Raw genomic sequence first — 17315 nt, forward strand, 5'->3', positions numbered from 1 at the left:
ACAGAGTCTATTTCCCAAGTTACAAAGCAAGGCAGGCTGCAGGCGGGCAGCGGGGGGGTGGTGGGGGGTAGATATTATCCCTCCTTTGTGCTCCCTGCACTTCGATCCCTTCAGTTGGCACCGAAATCCAGGCATTAGGACTAATGCTGGTGTGGGGGCGTAACTGTTGCACCTCAGGCCCCAGGAGACCTCAGTTTGTCTCAGCTTGGCTGCCACTGAGGAGTGAATTCAGGTATGCCGCTGTACCTCTTAGGTCCTCGGTTTCTTTCCCTGTAAAGTTAAGGCTGCTTATGTTACTAAATTGGTTTCACAGTCTTTCCATTTCCCCCCATTACTTTTTACTGAAGTTCTGCACTGCTTACTTACATAATACCATGAAAGTGATTGAACTCTGATGTATTCCTGAATTCTGGATGTATCTTTCCAATTCCCTTTTATTCTCTCCATTTCCACCCACAGTACGTTTTCAAACTGGAAAAACTTGCAGCTTTATTTTTTTTTTAATCTAAGTGAAAATTATGTTAATAAAACTATTTCTGTACTACTTTGTTCTACTTTGCAGAGTCAGTTTCAAGAACGTTCTGTCATTTTATGGCTTTTAACCCTTGGAAGCATCCATAGGGCTAGCTGTGCATGGTCTTCAAAGGGAATTTAAGAAGCATGTGTTTTCTGAGTCCTGGTGGGAAGGAGGAACATACTCAAAAAAATCAGGGAAGAAACTTGGAGAAGGGGGTGGGGCACATACTGCAGCTTTAACTTGCTTTCTGGAGACTGATTTCGTTGACTGCCTGCCCTCAGCTGCTGCTTCCTCAGTCCTGGGGAGAAGGATGTGGGGTTGGAAGCAGGAGGGTGTGGGGGGAGGGGCGAGTGCTGCAGGGCTTGGGTGTGGGCAGAGGTTGCAAGGCTGCCAGGGTTCTCTGTGTGCCGGAAGTGCAGGTTTGGCTGTAAGGAATGGAATGTTCCCTCTTGCCCTCCAAGAGCAGAAACAGCTGTGGAAGAGCTTGAAAAGAAGATTGCTAAATGAAAAAAAAAAAAAGAGAGAGAGAGAGAATTAGTATGAAAATAAAACCCACACTAGAAAACCCAACAAAACTCTGTAATAGAGTGGTAGCTCTTTAAGAGAACTTCTTTCCCATCTAGGATCTCTTTTTCAGCTGGGGGCCGTACAGATTCCCTGCCCCGAAGAAAGCCTCGTGGCTCATTTTGCTTGGGTAGAAAATGGGTTCATCATGCTGATCCAAGATGATGGTGGTGGTGGTGATGATGATGAGGGTATTCCTCCTCCCGAGGGACCAGAATCTGTTGCTTACTGCATGAAAACTTGAGACAAATGTTAGTTTTCAAAGGAGGTCTCTGAGTAGAGGATTATTATCAGCCAATTTAACGGAACTCTTGTTTTTAGCTGGAAATTTAATCCTTCAGCCAAGTTCCCGACAATATTTATTTTAGAACATCATCTTTTTTAAATAAGTCCCTTAATGGTTTAAACTTGTAGTATTTTAGGCAAGGGTAAGACAGAGCCAGCCTGGAACTTGTCTTACACATCAGGGTTCATTGTGCAATCTTCGATGTGTGTAAATTTTCTTCTCAGTCCGAAAGTCTTGTTTGGCTATTACAGCTGCTATTCCATGTAGTGAAGAATAATAACTTTCTGATTTCGAGTCTGTTTTATGCCATCCTACTTTCGGGGCTTGGTTTTAAACAAGTTAGCCAGCCTCAAAGTAGGTAATCGAGTGGAAGAGGGCAAGCCAGCTCAGCTCAAACCTAGACTCAGGCAGTGTCTAATGAGAAGGACCGGCCCTCACACGTCTCCCTCAGATGGAGGCACTGCTTGGCCCTTCGCAGCGTCCACCCCAGGGTCTGCACGGAGGGTAACGGTGTAGTGTTCTGTCCTGTGGATGCATGAGACACTCTGTGTGGTTGTCATTAACATTCTTGAGGCTGTCTGAATATGTACTTGGGTTCTCAGGAAAGGTCACTAAGTAATACTTTGCTGTATTCTTCACACTGGAAACTACTGAGTTCCTCAGGGTTGGGGTATGGCTTTTTCATTGGTTATTTTTACCCCACCTTTTGGCATTTTGCTTGAAGGACAATCTATACAAGGGATGGTGTGAGATTGCATGCTAGTCCGGGAGGCTTCTGAAAATTACAGGGGCCGGTGACGTCCCGCCCCTCCCGCCTCAGCCTACTCAGCCCTCCTTTGCGGAAGTCCCCTTACGAAGTCCCCTTGTCCTCCTTTCAGCCCGTGCCTAGCCATGCTGAGTGGGGAGGTGACACAGGGCAGAACGGGTGACTGTACAAGACAGTGCAAGGTCAAGGACCTTCCCCCCGCCCCTTGCCTTTGTTTTTTTAAGAGATATCTGGACCCCAGTGATCTGAAAAGTTGTTCCAGCTCTCCATTTGACTCTGACATGTGATCACAGCCTTAACCCGTGGTCCTTATTCTCATCCTTATCTTCTAAATGGCAGAAAATTGGACTTGAACTGTGTGTGAATTGGAGTTGTGCTGTGTCACCAGACCTGGGAAGAGTGGAATTAGATTAGAATCCGATTCTCAGTCAGTGGAAACGTGCGAGGGAAATTTCAGTGGTTCTCAGCTCTAATTGCACATTAGAATAATCTGGGGAGCTTTAACAATATACCTGTCCCCAGGCCTTCCCCTCGACAATTGAATCAGAATCTCTAGGAGTGCGGGGTGAGAGTGTTTAACAAAAGTCTCCCCTGGTGATTCTAATGGGCAGCCTGGGTGAAGAATGAATACTTAAGAGAAATCAGGGCTTCATCCAGAGAACTGCCCTGGAAAGAACCGGCGTTACAAATCAAACACAGCGTCCCAGGCCCACCCCCCGAAGCTGTACCTGTGGGTTGCTCTGCGGTGGCTCACAGCCCCCTGGGTTTCCCGGGACTTGCTGTTTTCATTGGACTTTTCGTGTGACTTTTATCTTCTGCAGTTCAGCAGATGCACGGAGGAGAATTTAGGCGTCTGGCCGGCTCATTCTGAGTTGTCAGTGTCCCCAAGTCAAAGCAGGGAGACCTACCTGAAACGCTGGTGCTGCGTGCCAGGTGGGGGAGGACAGCATTTAAAGGCGGCCCTTTGCAGATCGTCCGCCTAAGGACCAGGTTTTCTAGTGTGGGCCGCTGGTGCAGTCGGCCTGTGGGAAGCAGGGAGCCTGGCTTGGGAGTGGACGACCGCAAGTCTAATTTGCTGCTTTTGAGATGGGGGAAAAAAAAAAAAGCAGGGGCCTTTAAGAGTTAAATTACACAACTCCCTTTTTATTTTTAAAGTCAGTGGATTCCTTGTTGCCATTGCTGAGAAAGATAAATTGATACCACATGTTGCTCCAGACAAAACCCTCTCTGTGTTCCAGGGGAAGCACACGCAGCTGGTGTCTGGGTTAGGGGGCAGTCTGCTCAAGGTAAACACGGTTGGAAGGGGCTGGAGCAGACACAGGGTAGTAACAGTTAAGACATTACCAGTTACTCCTGACTGGCACAGCACCTTGGAAACACTTTTAAGAGTTTGAAATCTTTTCCTGGAAGGAGCCACCCTCTCACCTTTTGGCTTGAAGTGTATGGTGCTTAGAAAACACTAAGTGAACATTTTTGATGTTGCTGCTCCCGTGTGTGGGATCTGACAGTTGAGCCTCTTTGTGATTGACACTCCGGTGCATACTGTGCGTGCATAATGTCCTTTCATCTTCTCAGATTCTAGAGCATGGCAGGGAGGGTCTTTGTATCCCCGTATTATGAAAGGGGCGACTGAAGTTAAATCAGTTGCCCAAGGTCTCCAGACAAATGCCAGGGCCAGGATTCCATGTTGGAGCTGGGTGACATCGATCAAAGCCTGTGGTCCTCCCTTCAGCATCACGCCGCCCCCTCCGCTGGCCCCCTTAAAGTGCGTGTGTGAATTACCCACTTTGTAAAGTACAGGTGGAAGACCTCTTTCCTTCCAGCACCTGTGCGGGTCCCTCTGTCTTCATACCCAGTTGGCATAAGTGTAGTGACCACTTCAGCACTAGCAGTAAATGCATCTCGCACTAGGAAACCGTCTTCAGGACTGCAAGAAAAAGAACTGTCAGATTCTGCTAAGTAGTTACCTTTGTGCTGAGTTCTTCGCTTGGACCTCCAGGCTGCAGTCCACGTGACCACGTCAGCACACGTGTGAGAGCTGCGTGCCCGCGTGCTGCCCCCTCCACACACCGATGCACGGGCCTCCTGGAGGGATTGGGCCCCTAACTACAGCCGCCGTCACACAGGACATCGGTCTGTGGGTAAAAGAGAAGATTGACCTAAAAATGAGAACAGTCTTCTTACCTTTCCTCTCTCTTCAGGCACATTGTGATAGAGTTGCTTTAAATGTTCTCTAAATCTTTGGGACCAAGTTGGAGAAAAACTGGTATATTTGTCTTTGATGCTAAAGTTTCCTCCTGTAGATGTTTTCTTTCCTGGAATTCCTCAGTATCTGGATTTTTTAATAGTTGATTTCAATAACCAGAACTCTTCGCATGGTTTTGGGGTTGGGATTATGGTAGTGTCTTGGCTCCTTCATTTTGTACACATGATGACAGAAAGGCCTGAGCTCCGGCCATAGGAGACTTGGTTGGTAATAATTACTTTATCGCCTTGCCTTGAGGAAAGTATGTCCCTGTTAATTCAGCCAATTAACATTGGCCTCTCTCACGAGGTATTTCCAAAGGTGTATTTATTTACCTGTGATTAGAAAAATCACTTAGTCCTAACAAAGCATTCCTCCTTTACCTTCAGCTCCTAACCCCCAAACTAATGTAAAATCTTAGAAATGTAGACTATTTGGTATAACATGAATTAGTGGAAAACCCTAGAATATTTTTAATGGTAGTTTTGAGTTTAAAATACAGTAAATTGGAAACTAATTTACAGGTTCTAATGGAGAGATCTTTAAAGAACCAAACTACAAATCATAAGAGGATTTTACATTTTGCTCGCCTGTTATTATAAATCCAATTTCTTCACTCCTGGGATTGAACTGAGGGAGGGGTGGTTTGAAATCTTACAGAAATCATTTCATCATTAACTTTTGTTGTCAGGGAAGGTGTGTGGAAACACTGCAGTTCTGACATTTTATCTAGTATTTATTTACCTGTTCATGCTTCACCAAAATTTAAGTAGAGAAGCTTATGACTCAAACCATAACCTGTGAAGAAAACCAGGATATGTTCCTGGCATCCGACTCTGGCAGGGTGAGGAGGCGTGTGAACTGGAAATGGACAGAGTGGCCGTCTTACGGGTCTTCGTCAGTGTCCCACTTTCAGACTGTGGGTTTTATAAATGGAAGGCTGACCAGCCTGTATGGACAGAAGGCTGCTGAAGGAGGAAACTGAGAGGATGGTGGTGGCATAGCGTTGTTTGTGTTGTCTTAGCAATGGAACTGGAAAAACCTGTCTGCGTGTGGTGTAGGTACATATGCCTCAGGGAATGTATTCTGCTACTAATAAGCTCTAAAATGAAGAGTTGAACAAAGATTTGAGACTGAAGCTATTCACCCATTTAATAAGTTGGGTTTTGTTTCAGAACTAAGGGTAGTTAACACTGGTTTGTGTGGTAACCACTATCTGATTCTCAGAATGAGTGCTGTGATGGCCCCTCGGAAAGAAACACAAACATGGGCTCGAGAATAAGCCTTCACTTTCAGGTTTACTCTTCTGAGAGACTTTATTTTAAATTAAAAAAAAAGAAATTAGGAAAGATCTACCAAATTATTACCCCTATTTCATGAACAAAATTACAGTAATAATACTGTGTTTTTGTATCCTTTCTTAAATGTTTCTTTCTTTAAATGTTAGCACAGATGGGTTAAATGATACGACTTCTGAATAATTTGGTGATTAGACCTGTGAAAGGTTGTAGTGAAAGCATTGATTAGAGTTGGGAAAACAAACTTCAGTTTTGGTTCTCACAGACACTAGCTGTGTGCCCTTGTGTAAGTTATTTAATGTCTCTGAGCCTGGGCCATTGCATCTATGATGAGCACACTGGTACCACTGTGCATGTTTATTGTGAGGATTGTAGACAATACGTCTAAAACCTGCGGCCCGGTAGCTGACAGTAATCATGCTCTCATTTCTTCACCCTCGCAATTAGAGAGCTGGGCCCGGACACCCTGTGGTTCTGGTCCTAGGTGGGGCTACCCCAGCCCCTTTACCACATGCCCTCACAGAAGCTTCATTTCTGTCTCCAAAGGTTATCCAATTGTAGCTTGTAATTTTATAAAATTACACGCATACATTGTTGGGGTTTAGAATTGCAGTAATAGATGACCGTTAGAAAACCCAAATAGGGCATTTTGGAGGTCTATAAAGGGTTTCATTTTTTTCCCTCTCAGTTGATTTGGAAACTGGTGAAACTAAACATGCATTTCAAGAAAATGTTCCCTACATGCTTTTTAATGGGGGGATAATTGGATACCTATAATTGGTCATTGTTAATTCTGGGTGTTGGTGTGGACTCTTTTCAAACTGGCCAGGGTGGGGTAATTGGGCCAGAGTCCACATTGCTCCCTCATAGCCTTAGGACCTTCCTGTTTTTTCACCAGAAAGCTTGAATTTAAGTTTTTATTTAATATATCTGGTCATCTGAGTACTTAATAGTAGAACCAACTTGCACCTGCCTGATTTTTGAACCCTGCAGACTGAGTTTTAAGAGCATGCTTCATATCTACTTACTGAGAGAGTGTTTTCCTTTTTAAAGAAATGGAATATCTGAACCATTAGTAGAGATGTCATTATTCTCTTAAAAACCATAAGAGTAGAAGGAAAGCAGGATATACAGTCTCTTGGGCAACGTTTGCCTCGTCAGATGCTCAGCATGTTGCCTGTTTTCTTCCCCCAAATGCGTCCTTATGGCCGTGGTAGAAATGCCGAATTCTGAACCAGGGCTGCTCATGCTCGTTGCTCAGCCTACCCTGGAAGCCCTCCTCGCATGGGCACATGTACACGGGAACCACTGTGAGTACTGTGGGCTCGCTTACGAGAAAAGCCTGCTGACTTGCTAGGTTTTGAAAACATTTGGCAGAACACATGTATTTGTATCTTCTACATAAATACAGTTGGTGATCGCCAATTTTTTAAAAACTAGGGTAACATTTAGCATTGTTTGTATTTAATACACAGCATCAGGCAGTATCTTTTGTCTTGAACTTGCAAATACAAATTCATCTGGCCTGCAGGTGCAGTTCCAGATGTGGAGAATACCACCAACTCCTCTCTTTTACTGCCCAGGAGGCATTTCACAGATTAGAGTGAGCCCGCCCCAGGCGGTGAGCTCTCACCAGCCCCGTGGACTCTGTACCTGATAATGGCAGTAAGAACACCCTGCCCTGATAGTGTGATAGGCTCCTGAGGTACATTTTATCGTCTATCATCCTGACGTCATCCGACAGGGAGGGACGGTTTGGATGTTATTATGGCTCTCATCAAGATGGAGAACTGAAGTTGCTGCAGGCAGATGAAATCATTTGCTCAAGGTCACATGGTCAGTCAGTGGCAGAGATAAAACTGCATCCGGGGCATCCCTGTCACCTGGGCTTATCTACCAAGCAAGATGGCTATCGTCATTGGAGTTTGGGGGATAGTGGGCCCCATTTCTCTTTAAAAAAAAAAATAAATAAACCTTTAAATTTAGCATCTCTTTTGATTTACAGAAAAGTTGCAAAACTGGTACAGAGTTTTCACATACCTAACATCAAGTTTCCCCGGTTGTTAACATTTTATATTTGGTACGTTGGTCACAACTAATGAATACAACTCATCGATTCATTATCGTTCAAGTCCATGCTTCATTCAGATTTCCCTCATTTATATCTAGTGTCCCTTTTCTGTTGCAGCATCCCGCCCAGGACCACATTACATTTAGTCATCATGCTTTCTCACATTCCTAGTGGCTGTGACAGTCTTGAGGAATACTGAACAGACATTTGTTCAATGTCCCTTAATTGGAATTTGTCTGATGTTTTTCTCATGATTAGACTGGGGTGATGGGTTCTGCATGGAAGACCACAGAGAAAGGTGCCATTTTCATCACATCATGTCGAGAGTAGATATTACCAGCATGACTTACCCTGTTGACGTTGCCGTTGATCACCTGGCTGAGATAATATTTATTAGGTGTTCTCCACTACAAAATTACTCTTTTTTTCCCTTATCATACTGTTTTCTTTGGAAGAACGTTACTACGCCCAGACCACTTTGCCTCAAGGGGGGAATGTCTGTATAACTTACTTGGAATTTTTCTGAATGGGAGACTTGCGTACTTCTTCTGTCAGCTCAGCAAATCCTACTCGACCCTTTTTCTCGCATGCCTGTCAGGTGTGAAGTTGTGGCTGGAGGAGAGGGAGTCAGAGGTAAAAATTCACACCCGCTCTGAGTTCATAGAAGAGGTTAAGAAAAGGTAGGTGCTGCCTCTATACTAGAAGAGGAGGGGAACACGAGAGAATAAAATAGCCCCCCAGGTGATGAGTTCCCCTTAGAGAACCAGGGAGGTTCGTTGCAAAGTGCAGGCATGGGTGATGTGGTAAGAAATTATAAATGTGAACTTCAGTATAGGCAGTGCAATTACAGAAAGGATGACAAAATTTAGGGATTTGGGAAAAACAATGTCAGTGAGCTTACACATTCCCAGCATTCCTGGATATGAAACCATCTCCCACCTACTCGGTAGGAAACCTGCCATTTGCAATGTTGTCGTTTAGTGCCAAGCCAAAGAGTGTCGTGCAGGTGTTTGTCTTTTTTTTTTTTTTTAAGCCTCGAAATTGAGCAGGCTTTCAAAATGAGTCTGATTACCTATTGTAAGTAATGGCCGTTTTTGCAATTATTTTTAAACCGCAGGTACTTATGCACCAACCTAATATTTCTTCTTGGTACTTGGTATTTGGACCCTTCTGACTCATATTCCACATTTCCCTTCTCTCTCCGCAGAATTCTATCCGGCACAACCTTTCTCTGCACAGCCGCTTTATGCGGGTCCAGAATGAGGGGACCGGCAAGAGCTCTTGGTGGATCATCAACCCCGACGGCGGGAAGAGCGGGAAGGCGCCGCGTCGGCGGGCCGTGTCCATGGACAACAGCAACAAGTACACCAAGAGCCGCAGCCGCGCGGCCAAGAAGAAGGCAGCCCTGCAGGCGGCGCCCGAGGCCGCCGACGACAGCCCCTCCCAGCTCTCCAAGTGGCCCGGCAGCCCCACGTCGCGCAGCAGCGACGAGCTGGACGCGTGGACGGACTTCCGCTCGCGCACCAATTCCAATGCCAGCACGGTCAGCGGCCGCCTGTCCCCCATCCTGGCCAGCACGGAGCTGGACGACGTCCAGGACGACGACGCCCCGCTGTCGCCCATGCTGTACAGCAGCGCCTCCAGCCTTTCCCCCTCCGTGAGCAAGCCGTGCACCGTGGAGCTGCCGCGGCTCACCGACATGGCGGGCACCATGAATCTGAACGACGGGCTGGCGGACAACCTCATGGACGACCTGCTCGATAACATCGCGCTGCCGTCGTCCCAGCCGTCGCCCACGGGGGGGCTCATGCCGCGGAGCTCCAGCTTCCCGTACACCCCCAAGGGCTCCGGCCTGGGCTCTCCCACCAGCTCCTTCACCAGCACGGTGTTTGGACCCTCGTCGCTCACCTCCCTGCGCCAGTCTCCCATGCAGACCATCCAGGAGAACAAGCCCGCCACCTTCTCTTCCATGTCTCACTACGGCACCCAGACACTCCAAGACCTGCTCACATCGGACTCCCTCAGCCACAGCGACGTCATGATGACCCAGTCGGACCCCTTGATGTCCCAGGCCAGCACTGCCGTGTCGGCGCAGAGCTCCCGCCGGAACGTGATGCTTCGCAGCGACCCCATGATGTCCTTCGCCGCCCAGCCCAACCAGGGCAGTTTGGTCAATCAGAACTTGCTCCACCACCAGCACCAAAGCCAGGGCGCTCTCGGTGGCAGCCGTGCCTTGTCGAATTCTGTCAGCAGCATGGGCTTGAGCGACGCCAGCAGCCTTGGGGCCGCCAAACACCAGCAGCAGTCTCCCGGCAGCCAGTCTATGCAAACGCTCTCGGACACGCTCTCAGGCTCCTCCCTGTACTCCACTAGTGCGAACCTTTCCGTCATGGGCCACGACAAGTTCCCCAGCGACTTGGACCTGGACATATTCAATGGCAGCTTGGAATGTGACATGGAGTCCATTATCCGGAGTGAACTCATGGATGCGGATGGGTTGGATTTTAACTTTGATTCCCTCATCTCCACACAGAACGTTGTTGGTTTGAACGTGGGGAACTTCACTGGTGCTAAGCAGGCCTCATCTCAGAGCTGGGTGCCAGGCTGAAGGATCACTGAGGAAAGGGGAAGTGGGCAAAGCAGGTCAGTGCCCAAGGCTATGGCATAATCGTAACAAAGTGGGGGTGACCGGGGTGTGGGGGCGGCTGTCTTGTCTTTACTTTGAACTTTAGTCCACATTGAGAAACTGAGAACCAGGGAGCGGTGGTGCCAGTAACATGGCCCCCAAGCAGTGTATCTCCAGGTTTTACCTGCAAAACAAATAGGGCTGTCAGGTGCCCCTCCCCACAACGTGCTGACAGCTCAGGAATTTTTATTGGCCGTAAAAAGAATACACACATTCAGAGGTGTCATTCTTCTCTGTATCCAGTCACCCTTGCTGGCGTATGACGCGAGCCCCCCTATTCAATGGGTGAATGAGGATGGAAGGGAAGGGGAGGAAAGGGGACCTTAGGTCACACAAACTTCAAGGTTAAGGACCCAGCCAAAGGACTTTCTTAGAGTCTCGGGTCCAGCACTGCCATGGCCGATCTTTGATGTTACCGTTTCTTCATCTTTTTTTCCACTAAAGTAACAATTTGAAGGTGCTCCTAATGTAACTGTAGAATATGTATTCTGGACTCTTTCATACATGAGTATTTCCAACAGAAGCAAGATCTGTTGGATTCTTCACTGTAGTACTAAGCGTCTTTATTAGTTAGCATCCAACATCCAATAAAGAGCAGAGCAGCAAAAGATTTAAATTGTAAACAGAAGTTTTTATGTGAGAGCACTTACTCATATGTTTCTTGTTCCCAGTGTATAAATGATGGCAGGTTCCAAACAGTGACATGGGCTCTGCATAGTGACAGAGATGTTTTACGTTGTGGCATTTTAATACTGTTTGAACCAGAAAGATCACGCAACATGATGTAGTAAGAAAAGCATTTGATGGGAATCTGAAGCTGAGTGTTGGGTCCCGCTCCTCCTTTCTGGCTGCTATTGAGAGTGTGTCGCTTAGCCCCTGAGCCTTAATGTCTAGATTTATGACATGAGGGTAAAAGCCCCTGTTCCTTCACAGGGTTAGCACAAGAATCAAAGGCATTCAAGTCTGTGAAAGTGCTTTGGAACACTGCACTGGGCTCATGTGTCCAGTGTAATTAGGTAAACACACTGACCTACAGATGAGGGAGCAGGGAGCCCAGACCCAGGGTCACGCAGCTGGACCCAGAATCCATATTTCATGAATGGCTTGAACCGTAATAATGCTTCCTAATTTTATCCAGATAGTGAAAACTGGAAAGTGCTCTGCATGGAGCCCAGCGAGGGGGTGGGAGGGGGGCAGGTAATAGACAAGCTTGCTGTGGGATTCTCGTCCTCAAGAAGTAAGACAGGCACAGGGGTTTTCTGCGAACCAGTTTGTACCCCCAGACACTCCCATTCAGTGGCTCTGCTCTGTGATGCCCTTGCTCCTTTTTTTTTTTTTTTTTTTTTTTTTATCTCAGCAAGCTACTTACACCCTTCTTTAAATGGTGTAAAAGTGAAATGGAATTCAAAGCGTAAAAATCTGAGCCTTGTTTAACCCTCTGCCCTGGTGAAGAAATTACAAGGGTCTCCTATGGTGAGCTCACTCCAGCTCATGAGGAGTTGTAGAAAAGGGAATGTCAAGAGTGTTGTGATGCGAAAGCTTCTCAGCTTTCCCAGGCATAGCAGGCCCTTAATGGAACTCAGACATCTGTTTTCAGTCATTTAATAGCCCTCGAGATGGTAAAAAGACTGTAATGGAAGCTAAATACGGTGACGCACTTCCATGCCAGGCAGTTTAGTATTATACCAGAAGTCGGACTGGTGGAGACTTGCCTTGAGAAATTTAGATATTTGGCTTTTAGAAGAATAAACAGTTTGTCTTCCTTTAAGAAGAGGAATGCAATTGTGGCTTCTAAAGACACAGTAAGTTTTAATTTTGGCATAGTTGTAAGGAGGCCACTTTCTAGTTCATTGAAGAAAGTTAAGTTCAAAAGAAAATGTACAATCCATTTTTGTCTTATTTTTCCAGGGTAGGTTTTCCTTTGAGTTGAATAGCGGACCTTTTTTTGTGTATGTAATTCTAAAAGGTTGTATAAAAATATTTGAAGGGAGATTTAAATACTTAAGTTTTTTAAACATTAGTGAATTATTATTTTGATAATAAAGAACTACCTTTGGGATAGCACATTTTATTATATTCTAATGACCTATTTAGGATATAATATCCTAATTATATCCTTAGGGTCATTTAATCACCTTTTTCTAAGAACATTTTGGGGGGGTAGTTGTTTTTGGTTTTTGCTTTTTTTTAAGGAGGGTGCAGCTCACAGTGGACCACACAGGGATCGAACCGGCAACCTTGGCACTACCAGCACCATGCTCTAACTAACTGATCTAACCGGCCAACCCCATTGGGGGAGGTAATTTTGAGACGATATTTCTTCAGTTAAAAATAAAAAGCCACCAGAATAAACTAGCACAGTATGTATGACCAGAGCAAGAGAAGAAATATGGTAAAGACAGTGGGGGGCTTTGAGGGAGTCTGGTTTCTGGGTTTCGGATTTCCATTTTGCTTTGGAATGAATTGGTACTCTAAATAGCCAGGAGCACGTGTGGCCCAAAGTACGTTCTGTACTTTTAAATTTACCTGCGGCTGTCACTTTATTGAAGACTGTCTCCTAAATTCCCAAAATGGGTCTGAGGTCACAGTGTTAGACCTCACTTCTCCCAAATTAAGCACCCCAGCTTCCCAAGAGTTCTGTAATGACTTTCTTGGTTTGGCTTTTTTAGGGGAAAAAAAAAAAAAAAACGAAACAGAACAACAGTAATCATGGTATTCTCCTGACTTACTTCCTGGCTTGCTAACTGAAGGTCCTGTGACCCTGAATCAGAGCCACCTCGTTTGGAGTTAATGGAGAAGCCCTGTCCCGCTGACACAGTCGTGCTGGAGAGCTGTGGTGAGGGGCTTCTCTGGAAGGCTGCATGTTTCACACATATCATTCCTTTTCGACCATGTGTGAAATCCTTTGACCTAAGGGTCTATCGGGAAAAGAAAAAAGAACCATACCTTTTTGTGTCAGCTACTGGGGTGTGAAGGGCACTGTCTGCTCTCGGGCATGCAGAACCTTGGTGCAGAAATGTGCTTGACATTGGCAGCAGAGATGTGTGTGGTGAGCGAGTGTGGAGGCTGCAAGGCTGCGCCTCCAGGAAGCCCTCCTGAGTTTGACACGTGTCTCCTCTCGGAGGGAAAGCAGCGTCAGTCTCACTATAATTTTGATGTTACAAGATACTCTTTCATTCATCTTCATCTTTGGCATTTGGAGACCCCACTAGGGAGCAGCCCAGCATTTAGTTTTGTTTTAAACTACTTGATGGTAAGGATTGGAAAACATCATCCAGGAAAAGCCCAGATGGAGAGAAGAGGGGTAGTCCTCTTTCTGTTTCTCCCCCTGGCCACATCCCTAATGAATCTCAGAATAGTAGGCTTCTGATCTGTCTAAAGGGAAAGGAATCATAGGGATTTAAAAGGACAGTGTATGTATAATTTTAAACCTGAAAGCTAACATTCTGTCTGAAATGGCCCTAGTAAGAGATATGTAAACTATAAAGAAACAGTGGTAAACTGGTGTGGAAACAGCGGGCTCCAGTGTTGGAGGCCGTTAAGATTTATATTTAGGCCATGTCCCAAAAGGAACAAATCTTTGATACTTGCTGGACTGATGTTTGAATGCTGTGATTCTACTATGTCTTTAAATATTCATGTTGGAGGACAGGACTAATTCTGCACAAATACTATATAGGCTATTCATGTCATGTTTTTTTCTTGATGTAGCTATTTCTGTGTTAGGGAACATGGCATCTGGTAAATATGAATCTGTACGTACTGCACGGAGAATATACTCTACTACTGGCACTCGTGACTAGTCTAGACTTTGGTTATAATACACCAGCCTCAAGAATTCTGTATCTGCGGGGCTTTTTATTCTTACCTTTTAAACAGGCTGATGAAGTCTGAAGTGTCATTCCTGGAGCAAATGGCTGTCTGGATCATTTTAGTGTTGACAACAGTAATGGAAAATTGACACAGCTGTGAGAAGGGGTTTTCTGTGCAGAGGCGGGTACACTCCTTATGTACGTTCTTTGCCCTGGAAAGCAATGACATCCAGCACTAAGGCTGTTCTTCTTGGGTCTGTTAGTTTTTCTAATGCCACCTGTGGTCACCTCTGGCCAACCTGCTAAGCATGGGGGCAGAGCTGGAGTGACTCTCGCTTTAAGGTGCATTTCTAAGTGGCTTTCTGGAAGGTCTCTTTGGCCACAGAGCTTATGTGGCGCATAAATAAATGAGTGAAAATCATCAGAATTACTACTGGAAATTCTTGTAAACTTCAAGGTCCCATTAAATACTTCTTTTTAGAGTGTTCATAATGCTCAATATTCAACATCTTATAAATAACGTTGCAGAGCAGAGCTCCAGGGACAGCACGCTGAAGTGGGTGGCTGGCTCGTGTCCATCTGGGATGAACCAGCTCTAGAACTCGAGCAGAAACTAAAGCAAGCGTCCTGAGGGCTTTTAACAGAAACCAGCATCTGGATTTAGTCTGAACTCTGCCCTATTAGTATGGAGCTACTGGATTAGGGCCTGTTTTTATCCCCCAAACAAAGACACCGTGTGATGACGGAATAGGACATTGGAAAGCAACGTTGTCCCAGAAAATCAAGCATGTAAGGTGTCCACACACCCTTGGGTCCTTTGCTCCAACCTTCCGTGTAAGCCGCTCACTTCCTTCATAACAGATGGTCACTATTGCTCCACCTTCCCAACCAGGCTGTGCATTCCTTGGGGGGGAGACCCCTTATTTACCTCTACCCCCTGTGTCCAGCTCACTGCAAGTATTAAACAGATAAGTTTTGTTTAATGAATTCAGACTTTTCTCAAGCACTTGTACCAATCAGTGTAGGGCCCACCATTTTGCCAGGCAGCTCATCCAAGAGTAGGACCCACTCCATGGTTGAGAATCGCTTGATATATGACAAGGGCAGGCAAAAACTCGGTAAGAATCAAGGGGGGGAAAGGCAAAAAATCCATAGCCCTCAAGGGGTTGTTGCCCTTTTTCAGCAGTACTCTCGGGCAGGGTTTCCTTAGGGGCTAAGCCCGTACAACACTGGTCTTATGGTTTCTTGAAGAAAAAGGATTTGACTCAAGATGTCAGAGATGTAGGCCTGAGCCTGAAACTGAAATACGCCCTCTGTAAAGAGCGCCGGTGCTCCTGGGTACAGGTGTTTTGTTTGATTTCTTTCTCTTCCCCGTCGTAGAAGGGATCTACCTCTGTAATGCTAGATTTTGTGTTTTTGTTTTTTAATAACTTCCTTTTTGCTAAAATCTGTAACATTCATGTACTGAAGGATGAGAATTACTTAGTCATGAAGACCTCGGAGGTAATTCCCGTGTTTCTAAAAGATGCAACTTGAATTGCCAGTCTTGGCTTGATTGGGGGTTTGCATATCAGTGTGTCATGTCCTCTCTCCCCCCCATTCCCTGCGCCTCCTCCTTCTCTCTCTCCTCTTTTGTCTCTGATGAAAGAAGTTTGGACCGTAAGATTTTTTTTTTTTTTTTAAGTATTCATGTCTGTGTGGAGTGTTTTATTTGACTTGTCAGGGGACATGAATGGCCAAGAATTGAAGGCTTAGAGGTTCTGTGGTTGAAATTTTAAATTAATTTCCACGGGGCCTCCATTTGTATCCATGCCGCTGTAATGGCTTGGAACTTCCTTTGGTCGTGTGTACGTTCAGAAATGATCAGAAAACAATATAGTCTACCATATCTATAAGTAATCAGAATATATGTGTTGACTGATAGACCTGTTGGAAGGGATCCCTTTTGCCTGCCAGCTGAGTGCCTCAGGCCAGCGCGCTCCCTGCCAAGTTCCATCGCTCATGCTGCTGTGCTGGCCCAGGTGGAGGGCCCATGGCAGGGCGCTCCAGGCGCTTCCCACCGCCGTGCTGCTTAGGCTGAGCCAGCAGGTGAGGGCCACTCATGCCGCACAAAGTGCCGATTTTCCTGTCTCCAGCACCTGCAGCCCTGGCCAGACCACTGATGGCGGGATGGCCCTTTGTCTCGCTGTCAGCCTTGAGCCACCCTTGAGTTTCTCCTTTCAGTTCCTTCTTGGTTTCCTTCCTTTGTTACACTGGTGTGGTGGTTGTTTCTTGGCAGCCATGTGTGTCACCTGCATGTCCTGGTCATACCTTACAGGTGGACGAGTGGATTCTTTGTGGAACTAAAAGAGCTGCTTTTGTGTGTTCAATTTCAGAATCTCTTTTGGAAAAATTAGATGGTCTTCAAAACTTTGTCAGTCTAAAGCAGCAGAAAACTTGGTAGTGGGACCCTACGTGGGCTGGTGCCTTACAGCCACACTTGCACCAGCCCCAAGGGCTCTAGGCCATCCGAGCCTGAAGGGGGGGCTGTGCCCCCTGAGCCCCGCCCCAGCCCGTAAATGCCGTGTCAGGTCACAGGACGGGGCCACAGCCAGCAAACATCAACATTGGCATATCCTAGTTTATGGCTCGAAGCATTTTCTCCTAGACTACAGGTCCCCATTGTAAATGCTGAATTCCTTTAGCAGTGACTGATTTAGAGTCAGAAAAGCAAGACTCTTAATTTGTGGGCTGGTAATAAAAGGACGTGCATGGTGGGAGATACAGAAAGGGTGCGAGGAGGTCAATTCTTTATTAAATACTATTTTGAATTTTTTAAATTATTAACTTTTCAATTAGTTGAATGTTAAAATTGTGCCTTGTATTGATCCTTAGGAGGTTTCATCTTATAGGAAATGTGAGTTTTAGAAACTTGATTGGAAACCACCCACCCCCAAAAAGGCATTAATTCTAGGTCTTGAACCATAAGCAACAGGTTCTTTCTGGGTTCGAGTCAGACTACGTCTTAGCAAATGAGAGTTGGTCTAAAATGCTTCGAGAAGCTGTTGCGCTGAAAGGGTGTTGAGTATTT

General features: G+C 45.9%; 1 protein-coding gene across 5 annotated transcripts in view; it reads left to right on the forward strand.

Moving 5' to 3' along the window:
• FOXO3 (forkhead box O3) overlaps positions 1-17315 on the forward strand; it is a 106932-nt gene that overhangs the window by 82729 nt on the left and 6888 nt on the right. For all 5 annotated transcript variants that reach the window (XM_033101596.1, XM_033101603.1, XM_033101570.1 and 2 more), the window contains one exon: positions 8955-10390. In XM_033101596.1, the coding sequence (XP_032957487.1) occupies positions 8955-10355 (1401 nt within the window). In that variant the 3' untranslated portion in view covers positions 10356-10390. The remainder of the gene's footprint in view (positions 1-8954; positions 10391-17315) is intronic.

This window comes from Rhinolophus ferrumequinum, chromosome 3 (assembly GCF_004115265.2).
Source record: "Rhinolophus ferrumequinum isolate MPI-CBG mRhiFer1 chromosome 3, mRhiFer1_v1.p, whole genome shotgun sequence".
Classification (NCBI taxonomy): Eukaryota; Metazoa; Chordata; class Mammalia; order Chiroptera; family Rhinolophidae; genus Rhinolophus; species Rhinolophus ferrumequinum.